General features: G+C 40.2%; 1 protein-coding gene across 3 annotated transcripts in view; it reads right to left on the bottom strand.

The window, feature by feature from the left end:
* Positions 1–25,096, bottom strand: part of LOC140482253 (protein TANC1-like) — a 245,970-nt gene that overhangs the window by 37,328 nt on the left and 183,546 nt on the right. For all 3 annotated transcript variants that reach the window (XM_072579410.1, XM_072579411.1, XM_072579409.1), the window contains 4 exons: positions 19,376–19,498; positions 11,634–11,870; positions 6,062–6,247; positions 4,864–4,942 (listed from right to left, as the gene is read on the bottom strand). In XM_072579410.1, the coding sequence (XP_072435511.1) occupies positions 4,864–4,942; positions 6,062–6,247; positions 11,634–11,870; positions 19,376–19,498 (625 nt within the window). The remainder of the gene's footprint in view (positions 1–4,863; positions 4,943–6,061; positions 6,248–11,633; positions 11,871–19,375; positions 19,499–25,096) is intronic.

Below are 25,096 nucleotides of genomic sequence, written 5' to 3'. Positions count from 1 at the left end.
TAAACTACATTCACAGACCTTTCCTCATCAATTACTTTATCACCACTTCGAAAAATTCTATCAGGTTGGTGAGACATGACCTTCCCCATACAAAGCAATGCTGCCTGTCATTAACTAGTCCATTTTCTTCCAAACGTGCATATATTTTGATGTTCAGTATCTTCTCAGAGAGCTTCTGCACCACAGACATCAGTCTTACCATCCTATAATTTCCTGGATTATCCCTGCTTCCTTTCTTAAACAAGGGAGCATCACTGCATAATCTGCAGTGTTCTGGAACCTCACCAATGGCCAAAGAGGATGCGCAGATATCTGCTAATACCCCAACTATTTTTTCACTTGCCTCTCACAGTAACCTGAGATAGATCCCATCTGGCACTGGGAACTTGTCTACCTTAATGCAATTAGGATACCCAACACTTCCTTCTTCAATATATTGACATTCTCTAGAGTTTTCACATACTCATCCCTGACCTCAACATCAGACATGTCCTTCTCCTTGGTGAATACCAACACAAAGTACTCATCAAGATCTCTCCCACTTCCTATGGCTCCATGCAGAACTTCCCTCCTTTCTCCTAGAGTGGACCTACTCTTTCCCCTGCTACCCCCTTTCATCTAACATATGCATAAAAAGCCTAGAGATTCTTCTTGACCCTGTTTGCTAAAGATATTTAATGGTCCCTTTTAGCCTTCCTAATTTCATGTTTAAGTTCCTTCTAACTTCTCCATACTCAAGGACTTCATCAGTTTATAGCTGCCTAGTCTTATGGTATGCTTCATTTTTTCCTTTTGAATAAGCTTACAATTTGCCCTGGGAGAAAGTGAGAACCGTAGATGCTGGAGATTAGTCAAAGAGTATGGTTCTAGAAAGGTACAGCCGGTCAGGCAGCATCCAAAGAGCAGGATAATTGATGTTTTGAGTATAAGCTCTTCATCAGCAATGAGGGGGTGGCCCAAGAGGGCTGAGAGATAAATGAGAGGAGGGTTGGGGCTGGAGGGAAGGTAGCTGAGAAAGTGATAGGTCGATGTAGTTGGGGGTGAAGGTGATAGGTCGGAGAGGAGGGTGGAGCAGATAGGTGGGAAGGAAGATGGACAGGTAGGACAGGTCAAGAGGGCAGTGCCAAGTTGGAAGGTTAAATCTGGAATAAGATGGTTGGGGTGGGGGGGGGGGGGGGGGGGGGGGGGGGGGGAGGGAAAGTAAAGAAACTGGTGAAATCCACATTGATCCCATGTGGTTGGAAGGTCTCAAGGCAGAAGATGAGGCATTCTTCCTCCAGGTCTCAGGTGGTGGGGGTTTGGCAGGGGAGGCAGCCCAGGACCTGCATGGGGTTGTTTTGTGCATGCCCCGGAGATGTTCTCTGAAGCGTTCCCCAAGTAGGCATCCTGTCTCCCCAATGTACAGGAGACTGCATAGGGAGCATAGATGTGTGTGGAAGAGCAGGTAAATCTCTGACGTACATGGAAGGCTCCTTTGGGCCCTTAGATGGAGTTATGAGGGGAGGTATGTGCACAGGTTTTGCAATTCCTGTGGAGGAGTGTGGGTTGGTGGGGGGCGTGGACCTAACAAGGGAGTTGCGGAGGGAATGGTCTTTCGGGATGGGAGGGAATAAACATATTTGGTGGTGGGTTATGTTTGTAGGTGGCAGAAATGGAGGACGATAATGCAATGTATCTGGAGGTTGATGGGGTGGAAGGTGAGGACTGGGGGATTCTGTCCTTGTTGTGGTTGGAGGGTTGGGGTTCGAGGGCGGAGGTGCAGGAAGTGGATAAGATGCGCTAAAGGGCATCATCAACCACATGGGAGGGAAAACTGCAGTCTTTCGAGGAGGCAGCTATTTGGTATGTTATGTGGTGGAACTGGTCCTCTGGGAGTAGATGCAGCAGAGGCAGAGGAATTACGAATAAGGGATTTCGTTTTTACAGGAGGCAGGGTGCGAGGAAAGTCCAGGTAGCTGTGGGAGTCAGTAGGTTTGTAGTTGATGTCCATTTGAGTCAGTCACTGTTAATTGAAAGGGAGGGGTCTAGGAAGGGGAGGGAGGTCTCCGGGATAGTCCAGGTGAACTTAAGGTCGGGATGGATGTTCGTGAAGTTGATGAACTGTTCAACTCCTTGTGGTAACACGAGGTGGTGCTGATACAGTCATCAATATAGCAGAGGAAAAAGGGTGAGGAATGGTGCCAGTATGGCTGCAGAGATGGACTGTTCCATGTATCTGAAGATACAGGCATAGCTGGGGCCCATGTGGGTGCCCATGGCTACCCTTTTGGTCCAGAGAAAGTGAGAGGATTCAAAGGATAAATTATTGAGGGTGAGGACCAGTTCAGCCAAATGAATGAGTGTCGGTGGAAGGGTACTGATAGGGTCGATGGGACAGGAAGAAACAGAGGGCTTGGAGGTCATCGTCATGGTGGATATATGTATCTACAGACTGGTAAAGGTGAGACGTTAGGGACCGGGGAAACTAAAGTCATAGAGGAGGTAGAAGGCGTGGCTGGTGTCCCAAATGTACGTGTGGACTTCCTGGACCGGGTGGGTCGGATGGTGTCAAGGAACGTAGAGATGAGTTCAATGGGGCAGGAGGAGGCCAAGACGACAGGTCGACCGAGCCAGTCAGGTTTGTGGATTTTGGGTAGGAGGTAGAACCGGGCTTAGCGGGGTTCCTGTACTCTAACGTTGGAGGCTGTGCGTGGGAAATCCCCTGAGGTGATGAGGTTGTGTATAGCCTGAGAGATGATGGTTTGGTGATGCGAGGCGAGATCGTTATCAAGGGGGCAGTAGGAGGAAGTGTCCACAAGTTGGTGCATCTATGGTTCCTGAAGCCTGCCATTCCTATCCTTCAGTTTTTCAGGGACATGTATGTCCTGCCCTTTAATAAACTGGTCTTTAAAAGCCTCCCATATGACAGAAGTATATTTGCCCTCAAATAACTGCACCCAATCCACATTCCCCAGTTCCTGTCTAATTTGGGCATAATTGGCCCTTGCCTGATTAAGCACCCTCATCTGAGGGCCACTCGTACTTGGTCTATGAGTACACGAAATCTTATGGAGTTGTGGTCAATAAGCCCAAAATGCTCTCCGACTGAAACACTGATCACATGTCCTGGCTCATTTCCTCATACCAAGTCCATTGTGGCCTCCTTTCTGATTGGATTGTCAACATACTGTCTCAAAATGCCCTCCTGGACACACCTCACAAATTGTTCTGCAGCCCTCACCCCCTCCTCCTTCTCCAACCTCCCTCACTCCCTCCTCCTCCTCCACCTCCACCCTCCCTCACTCGCTGCTCCTCCAACCTCCCGGCTATAAGGGAGCCTCAGTCAATAACAGCAAAGTTGAAATCACCCATCACAACTACTCTGGTTTTGTTACAACTTTCCAGTACCTGACTGCATATCTGCTCCTCTGTCTCCCAGGGGCTATTGGGAGGTCTATAGAAAACTCCCAACATTGTCATTTCACCCTTCCTATTTCCGAGCTCCACACAATGCTTCAATGCTTCACTGCAAGATCCCTCTGATCTGTCCTCCCTCAACACAGCTGTCATGTGATGTGATCTCTAATCAGCAATTAACATTCCCACCTCACTTCCTAACTAAAACTGCAATATCCTGGAATATTAAGCTGTCAGTCCTGTCCCTTCTTTAACCATGTCTCTGTGATGGCTATAATTCATAATTCCAAGCAGGAATCCAAGCTGTTAGTTAATCTGTCTTACCTGTTATACTTCTTCCATTGAAGTCAATGCACTCCAGACCTCTAGTTCCTCTGAGTCCTGCAACTTCCCTCAGCCTTCTCTTACTCAAAGCTATTCATATCTCAATCTCACTTTTGTCCCTGTTGTTTCAGTGCCCCCTCCATGTTACTAGTTTAAACCCTCTCAAAGAACTTTAGTAAACCTCCCATCCAGAATACTGGTGTCCCTCCAGTTCAGGTGAAACCCATCATTCTTGTACAGGTCCCACCTTCCCCAGAAGGCATCCCCAATGATCCATATATCTAAAGCCCTCTCTCCTAAACCAGCTCTGTAGCCACATATTCAACTGTACTCTCTCAGGTCCTAACCTGTAGCACAGGTAGTAATCCTGAAATTACTACCCTGATAGTCCTGCTTTTTAGCGCCCTACCTAACTCACCGAATTGTCTTCACAGGACCTCTTCCTTCTTATGTGATGTATTTATGTATGACTTCATAGAATCCCTACAGTGTGGACATAAGCCATTTGGCCCAACAAGGCCACACTGACCCTCTGAAGAGTAACCCACCCAGACCCATTCCCCTACCCTATTACCCTGACAAATGCACCTAACCTACACAGCGCCCTGAACACAATGGGCAATTTAGCATGGCCAATTCACCAAATCTGCACATCTTTGGATTGTGGTAGGAAACCGAAGCACCTGGAGGAAACCAACGCAGACACTGGAAGAATGAGCAAACGCCACACAGACAGTCACCCGAGGCTGGAATCGAACCCAGGTCCCTGATGCAGAGGCAGCAGTGCTAACCACTGAGCCCTTGGTAAGGACACAAAACACTGTATATTGATTGGTAGATGTGACAATAATTAATAAATATAAAGTTAAATTCAAGTACAGTAAATTATCTTCAATATAATGACATAAGTGTTGCATACATTAGTGCTGAGTGATAACTAATAAATCCAATGATTAAGTTAAACTGTAATAATAATTAATAATATTATGTTATCAGATAACAATCAAAAAGAATATGTATCACAAAATTGTTACAGTTGAGAAAGAGGCAATTCAGCTCACCATGTCTGCAGATGGCAGTTTTTAGGCTACAAATCTTGAATTATAACTCAAACAGAAAAACGCGCAAACCTGGGTCAATTACCTGTTTCACCCCAAAGTGTGTCACAACTATTGATGTCTACTCTATGATCATCTTGAAGATCGTGTAGATCCTTCACAATCTATAAGTAGTGCAGATGTTAATAAAGAAAAAAGTGAAAGGATGAGATAATAAAAATTTGATTTTTTTTCTCACAAGGTTCAGAGAACAGAGTTACAAAGCAGTGTTCACCAAATTATTTATGATATTTTGGGCAAGGAGAATTTGTGAATAAAATTAGGAATTTAATTGACTAGTTTGAAAACCAAAATTAGACCAACAATTGGTACCACAATAAAAAAAACAGAATAAAAAGGGATGGTACAGAACAGATAGGTTGCCCAGGGTAGAAACTACAATAAGTGATGTTCAGATTCTTTTCAGGAGGTTCTTCACAAAGTGATCGACACTTGGAATGAACTTTTGAGCAGAGAAATGATGACAAAAATTTTAGAATCTTTTAAGAACAATTTAATGCAGCAAAAGAGGATACTATAAGGTTGCTTTGGATTGATGTGTCAAAATGCACAGAAAGGCCTCTAGCATATTTGTATCTTATGAACAAACTGTTCATGGTTTTGCTTTAATATTTGTGGGTTGGAAGTATTTTGCAATACAAGATTTAGAAAAAATGAGGAATTATCCCAGTTTATTTGGATCACTCTGCTGTATAACAGAGTTATCTCACTGGGTCTGTTCATTGACCACCATGAGGCAATGTGAGAGCCATTCACAGTAACTCTTTCACCTACATCCAATGAGAAACTGCCTGTTGACAAGTAACAGGTAAACGTTGTGTATAAACAAATTCTTCAACTAGTATTCGAGGAAAATTGGGTTCCAAAACAAAATGTATGCAAAAACCATTTTGCTTGGAAATATTTGCAAATATTCTACAATGTATACATGGATGCCACAACACAACATACCAACATAATAAATCTTTACTTTTAAGTATGCCATATGGAGAGATGCCAAACAGATGCAAAGATCTTCTCAAATCAGGAAACTTGATTTCATTCTATTACACGCTCACTGATTTGCATGTCCAATGGAGGATTACCTCAAAAACATTTTTGTTTAATCAAATGTTGCAGAACTATAAATCAATCATATTCCTCAAGGCATCTGGGTGGAAAATGCCGACATTTATGTATGCATAATATAAGCAGGTTAATATTACTCCTGTCTGGGAACTTACATCAGCATGTCCCATGCTTGCTGCTGCAACCAGAGCTTGCTGAAGAGCCTGACATTTCCTGAAAGAATGCTGTGGCCTAGTGGTTATCGTCCAGTTTGCTTGGAGTAAATACTCAATAACATCACGATGACCTCGTAACGCAGCATGAACCAATGCACATTGACCATTTTTATCCGTATAATCAACCTGGAAGTTAAGCATTTGAATTACTTCGACAGAAATAACTGTACTTTAGACTCAGACTATCATAGTGTGATAGGAATTTCTGGGGTCAGCTAGTAGCCCCAGTATCCTCTGACTTTTATCTACAGAGAGTGATCAAAGATCTACAGTATTCAAATGACCTTTATTACTTAGCTATAGCTAGGGACTCAAGAGAATTTAAAAATAATATGCCAGAGTCTCAGAACAAAGGATTACAGAGGCAGTTAAAGCTTGGATTCAGTCGTAAAAACCATTTACCAAAACATTCATAACTGTGTGTTATTCAAAATTGTAGGAGAAAGTGAGGACTGCAGATGCTGGAGATCAGAGCTGAAAATGTGTTGTTGGAAAAGCGCAGCAGGTCAGGCAGCATCCAAGGAGCAGGAGAATCGACGTTTCGGGCATGAGCCCTTCTTCAGGACATTCCTGAAGAAGGACTCATGCCCAAAACGTCAATTCTCCTGCTCCTTGGATACTGCCCGACCTGCTGCGCTTTTCCAGCAACATACGTTCAGCTGTTATTCAATATTGCTCTACAAGTTATTTTTATTAAGTTATTACTTTTTAAAACTTTTCACATGGTAGTTTTTAACTCACATTGGTATTATTCTTATTTTTATTTCATTATTCCAATGTAAGTTAAATTTTCATACGCAATTAAGGGTATGTAAGCTATGGGGAGAAAAGGTACATCAAATCGGTACATATAATTTTGAATTCTGATCTTCTGAAATTTATCATTCATAAACAAGACTATGAAAAGACACTGCTTCATTTTCTCTAATAGCAGCACAATACTGCAAATGCTGGTGAAATTCAGTGGATTTGGCAGCATCTGTGGACAGAAACAAAGTGAATGTTGTGAGTCCATGATGACACTTCTTCAGAAATGAACAGTGTTGGAAAATGTTTTACAGAATTTTGACAGAGACAGAGGTGGGCAAAGGGATGTAGAGACCCTTCGCAAAAGATAAAGGCCAATTAGCCTTACATCTATTGTTGGAAAAGTATTGCAATCAATATTAAGGAAGTAACAGCAGAACATCTGGAAATTCAACCACATTAAGAGGACATTGTCCAGCGAGGCCATATGGATAGAACTCAAGAGCAAGAAAGAAACAATCACTATGATGAGTTATACTAAGTCTGCTAATAGTCAGTGGGAGACAGAGGAACAGATATGCAGACAAATAATGGAAGGATGTTTAAAAAAAAACAAGGATTGTTTCGTGGGTAATTTTAACTTCCCCAATATTGACTGGGGGGGCTCCATTAGTGCAGGGATTTAGATGGGGCAGAATTTGTTAGGTACATCAGGAGAGTTTCTTGAAACAAACATGTAGATAGTCCAATTAGAGAAGAGATTGCTAGAACTTATATTGGAGAATGAGCCTGCCCATGTGATACAAGTTTCATGGGGAGGCATTTTGGGAAGAATATCCATAACTATCTTAAAATTGCTGAATTATGACCAAAGATAAGATTGATCCTCAGGTGAAAGTGCTAAATTGGGGGAACACTAATTACAACAGTATTAGGCAGAAACTGGAGAAAGTAGATTAGAGGTGACTGTTTGAGAGCACATCCAGATCTGACACGTGGGAATCTTTTAAAGGCCAGTTGATCAGAGTTTGGGACCAGCATGTCCCTATGAGGATGAAAGACAAGCATGCCAGAGGACTGGAGGCTAGCAAACGTGGTTCCCTTGTTCAAGAAGGGGAGTAGGGATAATCCTAGTAACTATAGGCCAGTGAGTCTCACTTCTGTTGTGGGCAAAGTCTTAGAGAGAATTGTAAGGGATAGGATTTATGCACATCTGGATAAGAATAATGTGATCAAGGATAGTCAGCATGGTTTTGTGAAGGGCAGGTCGTGCCTCACAAACCTTATTGAATTCTTTGAGAAGGTGACTAAGGAGGTAGATGAGGGGAAAGCGGTAGATGTGGTATATATGGATTTTAGTAAGGCGTTTGATAAGGTCCCCCATGGTAGGCTACTGCAGAAAATACAGAGATATGGCATTGAGGGTGAGTTGGAGGTTTGGATTAGGAATTGGCTGGCTGGAAGAAGACAGAGGGTAGTAGTTGATGGCAAAGGTTCATCTTGGAGTGCCGTCACTAGCGGTGTTCCGCAAGGATCTGTTTTGGGGCCATTGCTGTTTGTCATTTTTATAAATGACCTGGAGGAAGGGTTAGAAGGTTGGGTGAGCAAGTTTGCAGATGATACGAAAGTCGGAGGAGTTGTAGACAGTGAGGAAGGATGTGGCAGGTTACAGCGGGATATAGAGAAGCTGCAGAGCTGGGCAGAAAGATGGCAAATGGAGTTCAATGTAGCTAAGTGTGAGGTGATTCACTTTGGGAAGAGTAATAAAAAGATGGGGTACTGGGCTAATGGTCGGATACTTGGTAGTGTGGAAGAGCAGAGGGATCTTGGTGTCCATGTACACAGATCTCTGAAAGTTGCCACCCAGGTAAATAGTGCAGTGAAGAAGGCATATGGCGTACTGGCTTTTATTGGTAGAGGAATTGAGTTCCGGAGTCCTGAGGTCATGCTGCAGTTGTATAAGACTCTGGTGCGGCCGCATCTGGAATACTGTGTGCAGTTTTGGTCGCCATACTATAGGAAGGATGTGGAGGCACTGGAACGGGTGCAGAGGAAGTTTACCAGGATGTTGCCTGGTATGGTAGGAAGATCCTATGAGGAAAGGCTGAGGCACTTGGGGTTGTTTTCATTGGAGAAAAGAAGGTTTAGGGGTGACTTGATAGAGGTGTACAAGATGATTCGGGGGTTAGATAGGGTTGACAGTGAGAACCTTTTTCCACGTATGGAGTCAGCTATTACAAGGGGGCATAGCTTTAAATTAAGGGGGGGTAGATATAGGACTGATGTTAGGGGTAGGTTCTTCACTCAGCGAGTCGTAAGTTCATGGAATGCCCTGCCAGTAGCAGTAGTGGACTCTCCCTCTTTATGGGTATTTAAGCGGGCATTGGATAGGTATATGGAGGATAGTGGCTTAGTGTAGGTTAGGTGTGCTTTGATCGGCGCAACATCGAGGGCCGAAGGGCCTGTACTGCGCTGTAATGTTCTATGTTCTATGTAAGATTTGGGAGCCCTAGATGACAGGAGAAGAGTACAAATTACAAGTGTTCAGACACTCAACTGTATTCACGACCTAAAGATAGTGGCTACAAGAACAGGTCAAAGGTTAGGAATATTGCAACAAGTAACTCACCACCCAACTCCCCAAAGCCTGTCCATCAGCTACATGGCAAAAGTGAGGACTACAGAAGCTAGAGATTAGAGTTGAGTGTGGGGTGCTGGAAAAGCACAGCAGACTTTTGCCCGAAACGTTGATTTTCCTGCTCCTCTGATGCTGCATAGCCTACTGTGTTTTTCCAGCACCATACACTTGAAATAATCTACATGGCACAAGTTAGGAGTGCGATGGAATACTTGCTACTTGCCTAGACAGGCGCAGCTCCAACAATAGTCAAGAAGCTTGACACTATCCAGGACAAAGCAGCTTGCTTAATTGGCACCACAACCACAAAAGTCCACTCCCACCACCACCATGCTCAGACACGGCAGCGTATACAACTCACAGGATGCATTCCAGAAATTCAAACATATTCAGACGGCAAGTTCCATTAAATCCCTGATCACTTCCATCTAGAAAGACGAGAGCAGCAGATACATGGGAACACCACCATCTTAGTTCCCATTCAAACCACTCATCATTCTTACTTGGAAACAGATTGCCATTCCTTCACTGTTGCTGGGTCAAAGTCCTGGAACTCCCTTCCTAAGGGCACTGTGGGTCAACTCACATCAGGTGTCCCTCCCTAAGAGCATTATGGTTGCACTGCAACAGTTCAAGAGGGCAGCATACTACCACCTTCTCAAGGGCAATAAATGCTGGCCAGCCAGTGATGCCCACATCCCATAAATGAATAAAGCGGGATTTAAAGTTTTATCAAAAAGGAAAAGGAAGGATGTGCAAGGAAAAGGAAACTGAAATCAGGTAAGGCCCTTGAGGAATATAAAGGAAGCAGGAAAGAACTTAAACTGGAAATTATGAGGGTTGCAAAAGGGCCATGAGATGTCTTTGACAAATAGGATTAAGGAGAATCCCAAGGCATTTTATACATATATTGGGAGCAAGAGCGAAAATAAGAAAAGAGTAGATCCACTGAAGGACAAAGGAGGGAATTTATGAATTCATAAATTCCCTCCTTTGTCCTTCAGTGGATCTACTCTTTTCTTATTTTCGCTCTTGCTCCCAATATATGTATAAAATGCCTTGGGATTCTCCTTAATCCTATTTGTCAAAGACATCTCATGGCCCTTTTGCAACCCTCATTACTTAGAGCAAGTAAGTGAGGTCCTTAATGAGTACTTCATATTAGTATTTCACTGAAGGGAAAGACAAGGATGATATGTTGACATTATTGGGCATGTCCATATTAAGGAGGATGCAGTGTTGGGTATCTTGTGAAACATTAAGATAGGCAAGTCCCCAGGGTTTGATGGGATCTATCCCAGAACACTGAAGGAGACAAGGGGGGAATTTTTTGTGGTTTTGACAGAGATCTTTTGACAGAGTCTGGCAGGGTCCCAGAGGATTGCAGAATATGTTGATCCTTTGTTTAAGGAAGGCAACAGGGAAAATCCAGGAAATTATAGCCCAGTAAGCCTTACACTGGTGGTAAGGAAATTACTGGATTCCTCGAGACAAGATTTACTTGCACTTGGAAAAGAATGGACTTCGGAATAGTCAACATAGTTTTGTGAGGGAGAGGTCTTGTCTCACAAATCTAATTGAGCTTCCTAAGAAAGTGATGAAAATGGTGAATGGGAGCAGGGCAGTGGACGTTGTCTACGTGGACTTTACTCAGGCAAAGTCCCCTGGTTGAGTCCCCACAGTAGCCTGGTTGAGGAGACTAAGTCACATGGGATCCACAGTGAGTTGGTAAGTTGGATCCAAAATTGGGTCAGTTACAAAAAACACATGGCAGTTGTACAGGGGTGTTTTTCTGACTTGAGGTTTGTGACCAGTGATGGGGCTTCTGCTGTTTGCAATATAGATAAATTACTTAGATAAGAATGTAGATGGCCTGATTAGTAAGTTTTCAGATGACATGAAAATTTGTGATGTTTGCAATCACATGGCATAATGAATTATAATTAATTATGTTGTTGGTTTTTGCAATTGAAGATTGGTTCCTCCTTTCTTATGACTTAGAAAAATCAACACAAATACAAAAATCATCATTGAAATTGACAAAAATATACTTATAAATTTTGGTGGATATTACAGCAATTAAATCGACAAGTTTGTTTTAGAAATCTTCAACAAAACCATCCTTACCTTTGCTCCCTTCTTGCAAAGAAGATTCACAATATTCAAGTGTCCCGCAGCTGCGGCATGACAAAAGGGAGTCATCCCACTTTCAGTAACATGGTCAACAGTAGCTCCAAATTCAAGCAACAGATTTACCATTTCCTGATGACCAAGATGTGACTGAACACAGAGGATGGGCGCATTGTTCAGGACTTCAGTTCGGTAGTTCACAATCGCCCCTCCCAAAATCAACAATCGACTCACCTGCAATTTGTAATAGAAATAGAACATCATTCCAAAACCTACTTTGAATATTCTAATTTATTATACCAGTGGGTTTGCACTTTCATCCTAAATAATAATAAAAACCTTCTGAAAGAGTGTTGCCTTAAAATACTTACAAAATTGGTCCAGGATACTTCAACTACAAAAGACAATGCAAGTTATCAGCAACAAACTAGACTGTTTCATACAAAACTGGTCAAATTAACCAAATTAATCCTTGCGTTGACTCAAGACCTAGGCTAGTCTCAAAGGCTTTTGCTGTAACTGGATAGTTTATGATTTAAAGATATAATTGTAATTTTAGTAATTGACAAGTTAACTGTAAATAAATGGAACACTTGGTTGAGGAACTGGAAAACAACAGTGGTCAAAGGTTATCCCCCTGTGTTTATTTAATGAGGGGAGAACTGCAAGTGAGAAAACTTCTAGTGGGTGACCATCTGTGAACCTTTGGTAGGGCTAAGAGATCCACAATTATGTCAATATAGTAATGTATCATTTAAAGTTATGCTTGCATTCCAAAGTCAAAACTTTAAGGAGTCACAGGTTCCCACAAGTATCCATGTTAAAGCCAAAACTAAATTCTTTCTTACCAAATGTAAAATTTGAAACAATGTACCAAACATGGAGAAATGTGCATTCCTAGCTGAAACAATTTGCAAAATAAGTCAATAAATATACAGTATTTGGTCAAATGCACTGTAAAATATTTAAAGAATTAAAGAATTTTAAACAATTTAAAAAATATTTAAAGATTATTTTAAAAATTTAAAAGAATATTTAAAGAACGTATGCCACTTTGAGATTGACCAGGCGCCATCTAGTGGTAGAAGTAGCTAGCTAGCGAGGACTATCTGCATAGACCAACCTCTGCCATTAGATAGAATCAATAGCTTCAGTACTGAGAGGAGGCATTAGCTGGGAGTGGAGGAGCTGAACACCAGAACCAGGTAAGAACAGAGAGGGAGGACAAGAATGTGAGTCAGGCCAGGTTCAAGGGCAGAAGACCTCGGAGGTAACAATGAACACTGACAGCTTTAAAGCTGAAAACTGATTAAAAATAGAAGCTTTGTGTATGGGATGGCAAACACAACATCTGGATTGAAAGCAGGAGTGCAGGCACTAGAAAAAAAGTTCATGGTTGTATTGTAGCACACAGAACAGGGTGTCTGTAGCATAACTATCTTAAAGAAAAGTCAGTGTTAAATGGATATATTGACACTACTTTATTCATGGTGTTAAAGCAATCAATATTACCATATATACATGTGTAAAAGTTGATCTCATGTACAAGTCAACTCCTTATTTTTGGACAAAAAAATCTTGCATTTTCCATATATCTCATGTAAACTTCGACCCTACTATATCACATTATAAACCTCTCACAAAGGAAACTGCATGTTCCCATTAACTCACAAACAAAATTGCATTCATTCATACCAGTAACTCCACTCACGTTCTTTGTTTACGATATTGAGTTTCTATTCATTCATTCACTCATAACTACTTAGCCCACTTGGTTTACTACAGTACGTTTTGATTGATAGATTGATTGATTCATTCATTCAGACCAGTACTAAGTCTATCGGTACTTATCACACTTTGTTCATTATACATTCAAATGTTAATACTGCTAAAAAGTTAATTATTTTAATCATGTTATTATATCTGAATAAAGTGAGATATATTTGCAACATATATCTTTAATTCTTTGACAAATCTGTTAATGCTGTTGAGGTTCATTACATGCAAGAGTAAATGGGAGGGAAACAGAAGAATTGGGCGGGAAAGTTCAAGACACTTACACATTCAGAATTTAATAAATGCTTCATGATACCAGGCCATGACGATGTTGAAGAGTGTGATTTTTCAGGATATTAATGAATCTTTGACATGTTAAATATTCGTACCAGTATGTAAAAATTATCCGGTAATTACCTTTACCGTAATTCATTGTTTTTTTCTTCTTTACCCAGGATTAGTTGAGCAATCAAATCAACTTCTGCTAATATGGTATTTCAAACTGCAGCATGAACTTCAGCCTCTTAAAACTAGTGCCCGTGTAACAGTCAACCTTATAAATTGAACTTTTAAAAACAGTCTTAAAAATTTGACTTTTACATGAGTATATACGGTAAATCAGCTGACATTACGTTGGGACTTATTTAAATAATTTGAAATATTCATGCAGTTCTCAGGTCAAAACAGTTTACCATGGAGATGGGTAGGGTGATTATGGAAGTTGCTTTTTTATCTATGTGCCTTCCTGCTGTTGAGTAATTCATTATTTTTCTTTTGTATTACTCATTCTTGGTTTGGAACTGAGACTTGCAATTGAGAATTGAACTTTGAACTGTAGCTGTTTTTAAAAAGAGAGAATAAGAGACCAATGTTTGCTATTGGAAATTGGCCTGAAAAGATAATGCAGGTCAAGTACTACTTGAAAACAGCATAGAATAACCAGCACAGAGATGTCATTATGCTCAGAATTGCTGGTTGGATATTGAAAACATTGATCAACAAGGGACCAGTTGCAGAGAATGCAAAAAAAGGAAGAGAAGCCAAAAGACCATTTTTTTTTGAGGAGGCAGTGCTGCTTTGGAAGGTGAAGGACTAGACTTCTTGGTTTTGTTCTCTATCATTACTCTCCAGTTAATGACTTGTTGAAAGTCCTGAGACTAAATTGGGGGAGGGCAAATTATGTCAGCTTTAGGCAGGAGGTAGGGATTGTTAATTGGGAGGAGCTGTTCTCAGGCGAGTCCACATTTAATATGTAGAAGTTATTTTAAAATCTACTGATCAGAATTCAGGATTGGAATGTCTCAGTGAGGAGGAAGGACAAGGATGGCAAAGTAAGGGACCCTTAGATAATGGAGGAGGTTGGGATTTTAGTCAAAAGGAAAAAAGAAGCATATATAAGATTTAAAAAGCTAAAAATGGACAGGGACAGTGAGGAATATAAAGAAAGTAGGAAAGAACTCCAGCAGAGAATTAGAAGAATAAGAAAGAGCCATAAAAAGACCTCAGTGAATAGAGTTAAAGAGAATCCCAAGGCTTCTCTACATATATTTAAAACAAGAGGATAACTAGGGAAAAGGTAGGACCACACAAGGATGAAGAAGGGAACTTGTGCTTGAGGGCAGAGGCAAAATCCAAAATGAGTACTTTGCATTGGTATTCATCCAGAAGGATATGGAGGATAGTGACATTAGCATGGAGCATACTAATATGCTTGACCATTTTGACAGTCAAGAAAGAAGTGGTATCGAATCTCTTGAAGAGCCTGAAGGTGAATACATTCCAAGGGCTCGGTGGTATCTACCCAAGGTTATTGAGCAAGGCAAGAGAAGAGATTGCTGGGGCCCTGATCAAGATCTTTATATCCTCACTAGCCACTGGAAAGGTCCCAGAGAACTGGTGAATAGCTAATGTAGTTCCTCTGTTCAAGAAGAGAAATAGGGATAATCCAGAAAACTATAGACATTAGCTCCACATCATGGTTGGCAAGCTACCAGAGAGAATTCTTACAGATAGGATTTAGACACACTCGATAAAGCATGGCCTAATTAGGGACAGTAAGCATGGCTTTTAAAATTGGTGACAAAGGTGATTGATGAGGGTAGAGCAGTGGAACTTGTCTACATGGATTTTAGTAAGGCTTTCAACAATATCCCTCGTGGTAGGCTCATTTGGAAAATTAAGATACATGTGATCCAGGGTGACTTGGACTTGAACCCCAAGATCCCTCTGTACATCAACCCTGTTCAGGGTCCTGCCATTAACTGTATACTTTTTCTTAACATTTGCACTTTCAAAGTGCACTTATCTGGATTAAACTCCATCTGCCACTTGGATTCAGAATTGGCTTGCCCAAAGACAGACAGACAGGAGTGGTGGACAGGTATTCTTCTGGCTGGAAGTCCATGACAAGTCGTGTTCTGCAGGGATCCAAACTAGGACCTCTACTGTTTGTGATTTATATAAGTGACTTGGAAGAAAATGTAGATGAGTGGGTTAGTAAGTTTGTAGACGATACACTGATCAGTGGAGTTTTGGATAGTGTAGACGATTGTCAAAGTATCCAGCAAGTTACAGATCATTTGCAAGGTAAGTGTGAGGCGCTGCACTTTGAAAGATCAAATGTTAAGGAAAAGTATACAATTAATGGCAGGACCCTGAACAGGGTTGATGTACAGAAGGATCTTGGGGTTCAAGTCCACAGCTTCCTGAAAGCGGTCATACGAGTAGATAGAGTAGTAAAGGTGGCATATGACATGCTTACCTTTATTGGTTGGAGAACTGAGTACTAGAGTCAGAATATCATGTTGCAGCTTTATAAGACTTTGGTTAGGCCACACTTAGAGTATTGCATTCAATTCTGGTCATCATATTATAGGAAGGAATGAGGAAGCTTCGCAGAGGGTGCTGAAGAGGTTTACCTGATGTTGCCTGGATTAGAGTGTATGAGATATAAAGACAGGGTAGGAAACTCAGTTTGTTTTCTCTGGAACGGTGCAAGCAGAGGGAAGACTTAATAGATGTAAGTAAAATTATGAGATGCCTAGTTAGGATTGATAGTCACAATTTTGTTTCACCCCAGAGTTGAAATATCTAAAAGTAGGGGACATGTATTTAAGGTGAGGAAGAGAAAAGTTCAAAGGAGATGTGAGGGGCAAACCTGTTACACAGAGAATGGTGGGAGTCAGGAATGTGCTACTGAGGGTGGTGGTGGTGAAGGCAGATACGATAGGGGCTTTTAGATAAGCACACAAATATGCAAGGAATGGAGGGATATGGACCAAGGACAGGCAAAAGGATTAGTTCGGTTACAACATCATAGGCCAAAACTTCAGTTCCTGTGCTGTACTGTTCTACATTCTATATTTAAGTCGTCAAGAACAGTTTCCAGAGGCCAGCAGAAGCTGTTTGCATTGACTGATGACTTTGAAATTTAAGCAAGATACAATTCTGCAAGATACAATCCTACGTGCCTGTAATACAATCTAATAGATTTCACGAAGGCTTGACATTCATCATTGCAAATATTAATAAACTGGCAATTTAGGATTCTCTTATGTCTGTCTGTTGGTGTGAGAGGTTGGGTTTGGTGATCAAAGATGATTGGGCTTAGATTATAGATATTAATTAAGATTGCCTTGTAATTCATGTGTGTTCTGAAGTTAAATTATTAATAATAAATTCTTCATTTTTAAGTTATAAACTTGTGTTCAAAATTGGCTATTTGTAAAGTCTGGTGAGAAACAACTGAACAATTTTGAGGATCATTAAATATATTAATTTCACAATGTTGTGAATCCAGCGTCTGATTTACTTTAGCTTGCTTTCCCTGTATCGTAACACCACTTGGAGAAGTAAGCAATTAGTTCAGAGCTAGAGTTCATGAGTGAGAAGGACACTGGAAGATTGCTTGAATCTAAGTGAAAAGATTTACAGGGATCTTGATAGTGAAAACAAACAGCTTGTGTTATGTCTGTGTCAATCAAGTCAAGGAGTGTCAAGGTCTTTTTAAAACCAGATTTTAAATCAGTGAGCACAAATATAGTGAAGCCTAAGCTTGAGGTGAGAAGTTCATGGTTGTTGAAATTGTCAAAGTTGGAGAATTGCTTAGCCAAAAGATAATGGAAGAGTTCCCACAAAATCTGGCTTCAGAGTGTAACTAGAACACGGAGGAGAAATTGAAGTGAACTTCTGACAGATGTAGCATATTTGGTGAATTACAAAAGAAGCAAACTAATCCTCATTATATTTATACTATAAAAAGCCACTCTTGTGTGGAACTACAGTAAAGGGGAATCAGATTTAAACACCAAGTACTGATTAAATTAGTATTGCTTGATTTGTTTGGCTCGTTTAATATATGGTAAAAGTTATTTTAATTTTACAAGAAATGAGAAACTGAGTCAACTTCTTTCAGTTAGTCACTTACTGTTCAACTTTTTCTTTAAACATTTATTTTCATTCCAGAGATTGTTGCAACATTTTTGAGAATATTTGGTTTGCAGAATTTCCCCACATGCAACAGTTGCAAGAGGACATGAATAGTAAATGGTTGTCCCACTCATGTTACCTGGATTTCAGTTTCCTATCTTTTTCTACAGGGCTTCTGAATTTCCAAATGCTTTGTATCATAAAATTTGACATTAATAACAAATGCTGTTTCTCTCATGAACTGTACACAGATAAATTCTGCTTAAACAGTTAAGAAAAAATAAATTGTCTATTGTAAACTGATATCTTTGCCTCTTTAATATGTTACGGTCATTTTGAAGTTTAACGATTTAAAATAAAAACAATTCTGGAATTATAAATGACGAACTTCTGATTAAAAGTTTATTTGTGCGTGTTAATAATGATTGTGTAATACATAATTCTTACTAATAGTTCAAAAATGGTTAACATTCTGCATACTGGGACAACATGATGGATGGTATACAATCCTATTTCTTAACTTCCATCTATTAATTTGAAACAGCAATAAATATAACCTTATCTACATTAAGTCAGTGCCAAGTGAGAATTGGGAAATGACAGCTGTAACTTTGGTCCTTGAATCCTCAAAAGGTTCTGAAGACTAATTCAGGAAGTAAGGGTGTTGGCAAGACTGCTGAGGTTCAAAACAGCAGATTTATTTCAGTTCCTTGGTCAACTACCCACAAAATAAAATTGCACTACGAGAATAATGATACAGAATATAAACTAATATTAACTTATTTGAACTACGAAATACGTTAGGCCATGCACCACATAGAATGGTCACCATCCTTATTTTAAGTTCTTAAAAATCACAACTTGAAGTGAAATAACTTTAATTCAAGCATTGATTCAACATTAAGATTGGAGTTAGGTTCTACAGAGCCTTCCTTAGCAGAAGAAAACACAAACATTATAACTATACCCTCTAAGCTGAAATAGAGTACTTTACATTGCTATATTCCTACACTGGTAGGTTATTGTGCAAAAGGTGAGACAGAAAGTTTGTATTAATCTTGTTGACCTGAAACAAAAGCTGGAGAATAAGGATATCTATGAAATGAAGTAAGTCAATGTAAATCTCATTGTTTTGCAATAATAAATGGCTGAATGAAAAAACCATTAGGGACTAGAGAAGTAGTGCATTTTGCAATTTAATGCTCTGTACAGCATATGGAATTTTTTTAAACTACTGTTTATGTGAACTAAGTTTTATTTAGTAGATAAAGGGAATCTGTTAGTTGTATATCAGTTGTGCAAATTATATGCAGGTGAAGAGCATTAAATGGGGTTTCACAAGCATAAAACAGAAAGGAGTTTGATTAAGAGGTAATATGCTTATAAATGCTTCAATAAATACAAAACTGAATAAAAGTCAGCTCCTATGTGATCCTTCATCAGCCACATACGGAGTAATACAAAGGAAATTGTTAAAGAATTGCTCACAATGTAGAATGAATGTAATATCTCTGCAACTATACAAAGCCCCTTACCTTCACATTGGGAGTATAAAGATTTCGCAAAGACGTAAGGGCAGCAGACAATCCATCACTGCTATAGCTTATCCATAGTGCTTGAAGGACACTGGAGGATATTCCTGTCTTTTTGCTTAGGCCCTGCAATAAGTTAAAACATGAATTATTAGATTTAAAAATCAAGTTCCTTACATTTTATTTTCTGAAGTTCTTAAACATTCTAGGTAACACTTAAATATTATATTAAAGACATGCTTTATGAACTGTGAACAAAATCCATACCATAGAATCACAGAGCTCCTGCAGTGTAGAAAGACAAATTGACCTATCAAATTAGCATGGACCCTCCGAAGAGTTTCCAACCCAGACGCAGCTCCCTGCCCTACCCCATAACCCCACATTTACCATATCTAACCCACCTAGCCTGCACATCCCTTGACACTGTGGACAATTTACCATGGCCAACCCACCTAACCTGCACATTTTTGGGCTATGGGAGCAAAGTGGAGCACCCAGCAGAAACCCATGCAGAGATAGGGAGAATGTGCAAACTCCACACAGTCGCCCAAGGCTGGAACCAAACGCAGATCCTGGTGCTGTGAAACAACAGTGCTAACCACTGAGCCACCATGCCGCCACAGTTGTAGCTTACAGTTTCAAGAAACCATTGGTCTGTTCTATATGTCCATACAGAAAAGATTGATGGAGCTTATGAAGTTATGGTTTGAGGGTGTTGATCTTTGAGCATAGTCTCCTAGCCTTTCGCAAAACACAAACTGTATACAGATGCACTTTATCATTGAACCTAGAGATATAACTATGTACTTTCAACATAAATGTAACAATGTTTTGAGTCCACATGACAATATTTACTTCCAAACCTAAGGAGGATAAAATGCACCTTGCCTCATAGCTTTTTGAGTGTTGATGTTAATGAGTAAATCTAGCCTCGTGATTTGTGATTGGCATTGTGAATTAGAGGAAGTATAATTGAATTATTAGTAGCAACGGAGAGGGCAATGTCAAAATTTGAGATCAGATGGAAGCAGTGACTGTCAATCTGAGAAGGAAGGAAAAGAGGACCAACCAAACTTAGGGAGGAATTGCAGACATTTAAGAAAATAGTTCATGACTCACAGTAAAGATATATCACAGTGAGGACGGAGTATTCTAGGAAGGGGATAAACCAACCATGGTTAACCAAGGAAGTTTAAGAATAATATTGAATTGAAGTAAAAGAAATACAGAATGTGGTCCAGATTAGTGGCAAGCCAGAGAATGGGGAAAGCTGTAAAAGTCAACAAATGATGACCCTAAAAAAGGAGTAAATGAACTTTGAGGGTGAACAAACAAGTCATATCAAAATGGAAGACAAGGGCAAAAGTGAACACAGGCCTCTTAGACAACGAGGCTGAGGAAATAATAATAGGGAAACGGGAAACTACAGAGAAGTTGAACAAATACTTTACATCAGTTTTCACAGTACAGGACAATAATAGTATTCCACAGATAAGAAATAATGAAATAACTAAAGGATTGGGCGGGGGGAACTATGAGTGGAGAAAAGAATACAGTGGAAACTAATGAAAGGTGGATAGTTTCCCTGGAGGGAATTGTCTGCATCTTGGATGATTACAGGAAGTAGCTACAGGGATAGTAAAGATCCAAGAATCTGTAGATTCTGTAAAAATACCAGAAGATTAGAAAACTACCGTGTAATCCTTATTCAAAAAGGAAACTAATTAAAATGCAGATGCAAAAAAAGTTTGCAATTATCAGGAAATTATTTGTGGCTAATATAAAGGATACAACAGCAGAGCATTTAGAAATGCATAATATGATCACAGTCAGCATGGCTACATGAAGGGAAAACACCTGACAATCTTTTAGACTTCTTTGAGGAAATAACAAGTAGGATTGATAAAGGAGAACCAGGAGGTGTAACTAACATATTTGGACTTCCAGCAAGTATTCACACAGGTACCACACATTAGACCACCTAAAATAAGAGCCAATAGTATTGGGGGTACTTTATTAGTAGGGATAGAGGATTGGAATGTTGGCTGAAGACAGAAAGTTGGAATAAAAAAAGCATTTTCAGGATGGCAACCTATAACTAATGGATTACTACAGGGATCAGAGCTATGGCTACAATTCATTTACAATATACATTAATGAGTTAGATGAGGCAAGTTTGCAAATGACAAAAATTGATGGGGTGGCAAGTACTGAAGAATATACAGACTGCAAGGAACATACGTTAGGTGAGTGGGCATAAACTTGCAAAGTGGAAGATGTGGGAAAATGTGAAGACATGCACTTTGGGGCAGGGAAAATAGAAGTGCTAAATATAATGTAAATGGAGAGAGACTGCAGAAAACTTAGCACCAGAGTTTGGCAGTCCTCGTGGATAAATCACAAAAGGCTCGCATCCTGGTTCAGCAGGTAATGGGGAAGGTAAATGGGCTGCTAGCCTTTATTTCAAAGGCAACGAAATATAAAACTAAGCAAGTCTTGCTAATACTAAACAAGGCACTAGGAGAAAGTGAGGAATACAGATGTTGGAGATCAGAGTCAAAAGGTGTGGTGCCAGAAAAGCACAGCAGGTCAGGCAGCATTCAAGGAAAGGAGTTGACATTTTGGGCATAAACCCTTCATCAGGAAAACAAGGCACTAGTCAAACCACATCTGAAATACTGTGAACAGTCTGGTCCCCTTGCTTAAGGAAGTATAAACTGATATTGGAGCAGTTTAAGTAAGGTTCACTAGATTGACCCTGGGCGTGAGTCGAAGAGTGCGATGCTGGAAAAGCGCAGCCGGTCATGTAGCATCTGAGTAGCAGGAGAATTCATTCCTGATGAAGGGCTTATGCCTGAAACATTGATTCTCCTGCTCCTTGGATGCTGCCTGACCAGCTGTGCTTTTCCAGCGCCACACTCTTCGACTCTGATCTTCAGCATCTGCAGTCCTTGCTTTCACCTAATCCCGGACACTGAAACAGTTTCTCACAGGAGGAGAGGTTGAGTAGTTGCTCACATCTTAATTGGAGTTCAGAAGAATGAGAAGATAACTTACACAAAGATATTGTTTCCCCTGTAAGAGAGACTAAGGCCAGAGAGACTAACACCAGACAGATGTAAGGTGCCGGATTAGTGGTGCTGGAAGAGCACAGCAGTTCAGGCAGCATCCAACGAGCAGCGAAATCGACGTTTCGGGCAAAAGCATTCCTGATGAAGGGCTTTTGCCCGAAATGTCGATTTCGCTGCTCGTTGGATGCTGCCTGAACTGCTGTGCTCTTCCAGCACCACTAATCCAGTATTTGGTTTTCAGCATCTGCAGTCATTGTTTTTACCTAAGATGTAAGGTGCCATCCACTTAAGATCGAGTTAAGGAGGAACTTGTTTTCCAAGAGTGCAATATGCCATTCGCGTTCTTTACTAGAGAGCTGTTGAAGAGGGGTCATTAAATATATTACAAGTTGAAAGATTTGAGTCAGTAAGGGAATCAGTGATTATGGGAACAAGGAAAGAAAGTGGAGTGGAGAATTATAAGATGAGTCACAACTTTATTGAATGATGGAATATACTCAATAGGCTGATCGACTTTGACTCGTACATCTTATAGTCAGTATGGTCAGATTCAGTTTCCGATTAGTCTGTTGGTCTAACTCTGAAAATTCAGGGCCAGTTTGTTACATTTCCATTAAAAAGAGTACAAAATTTCAGCGTCATCCTCTTTACTTCCAGTCTTTTTAGTTACATTTTTGAAAATTGTGTTGTGTTACTGAATTTGCAAGTCACCTCTCTATTTCATGGACTCCTCTTCTTCCAGTCTAATTCAAGTCATATTTACAGTCAGGAAACGATCTAGGATCGCCCTCCTATAATATCTCAATTTATTGTATTTCTACTAGCTGTTCTACCATGTCAGTAAGGGCAATATTCTGAGGAAGGGTCACCCGACCCAAAACCCTAACTCTGATTTCTCTTCACAGATGTTAACAGACCTGCTGAGCTTTTCCAGCAATTTCTGTTTTTGCTTCTGATTTACAGCATCTGCAGTTCTTTCGGTTTTTATATGGTTAACTCAATTTTGTCAAATTTCCCCATCTCCTTGGAGTTCAAGATGTTTATATTCTTTTTCTCTCATTTTTTCAGACATAAATCTTTTCATTTCTCTTTCTCAAAACTTGCTCATTTTTGTATCCTAGTTAATTCCACAACCCATCCATCCATCCATCATAAGGTCGAAGTGGAGACGATTGCTGATATTTGCACAATGTTCCGCATCATTCACAATTAGTTATAGGATTAGTCCATGTCTAAAGGCAGAAAGACCTGACCAATATCCGGGCTTGCCTGGCAAGTACCAATTAACATTCACACTATGCAAGTGTCAGACAATGACCATCCTAGGGATTAACCCCATTGACTAGAAAGTGAACTGCACTAGCCATATAAATACTGTGGCTACAAGAACAAACCAGAGGCTATGAATACTGCAGTGAGTAATTCACCTCCTGACTCCTCAAAACCTGTCTTCAAGTTACAAGGCACAAGCTCGGAGTGCGATGGAAAATACACACTTGCCTGCATGAGTACAATTCCAAGAAACACTGAAGAAACTTGACACTATCCAGGACAAAGGAGGTCTCTTGACAGGCACTACATCCACAATCATTCACTTGCTCAAGCACCAATGTTCAACAATACCAGCATAGACCATCTACAAAATGCCCTGCAAATATTTTCGAAGACTCCTTAGACACCACCTTTCAAATCCATGACCACTAGCATCCAGAAGGACAATGGCAGCAAATACATGAGTAGACCACCACCTGCATGTTTCCCTCCAAGCCATCCAGCATCCTGACTTGAAAACAGATCACCATTCCTGCAGTGTCACTAAGTCAAAATCCTGGAACTTCCTTCCGAAAGGCATTGAGGGTGTACCTAAACCAAATGGATTGCAGTGCATCAAGAAAACTGCTCAACATCACCTTCTCAAGGGTACCCACAGATGGGCAATAAATACTGGTCCAACCAATGCTTACATCCAATGAGTGAGTTAAAAACAAACTTTAGTTTTTAAACTCTCTCAGTTTAGCCTTAGTCAAAAATTTCAAATTCTTCATTGTAATATCTTCTCCCAGTAAACTTAGTAGTATAGAAAAATATTTTCAAAATATGGACAGTAAATTTCACAACTCAGCCATTTTGTCCAGCACCACAATGTACTAATTTCTTTTGAAGAGACACAGATCCCTTTTAAATTCAAAAAGGTCAGATCCATCTTAAAGCCCCCATTTATCATGATCCCAGCTAATATTACCACTGAACATGACAGAAGCTTATTGCACAGAAGAAATAAAAATGAAACAAAGAAAGTTATCTATATAGCACTGAACAATTTCGAAACATACGCAAACAAAATCCCATCTATCCTAAACACTATCAGTTTAGTTACTCAAGAGCCAGAAAAACTTTTGCCAATTAAATCTATGGGTTTGAATTCATTGCTTTCTCTCAGTTCCAATCCTGTGAGCTGCAAAGCTTTTTCCTGGAATACTGAGGAATCTCAGTTATCCAGCATTCGATTATCTGAATATCGGATTATCCGGCAAGATCGCACAGTCTCAATACTTTGCTAAACTATGTTAAAGGGCATTCGATTAACTGAACGAAATACTCCCTGCCAGTATCCTTTGGATAATCAAGATTCCGCTGTACTCATATCTGA

Source organism: Chiloscyllium punctatum, chromosome 10 (genome assembly GCF_047496795.1).
Source record: "Chiloscyllium punctatum isolate Juve2018m chromosome 10, sChiPun1.3, whole genome shotgun sequence".
Taxonomy (NCBI): Eukaryota; Metazoa; Chordata; class Chondrichthyes; order Orectolobiformes; family Hemiscylliidae; genus Chiloscyllium; species Chiloscyllium punctatum.
Note: the sequence above shows the minus strand (reverse complement) of the source record. Positions and strands in the feature narration are given on the sequence as shown.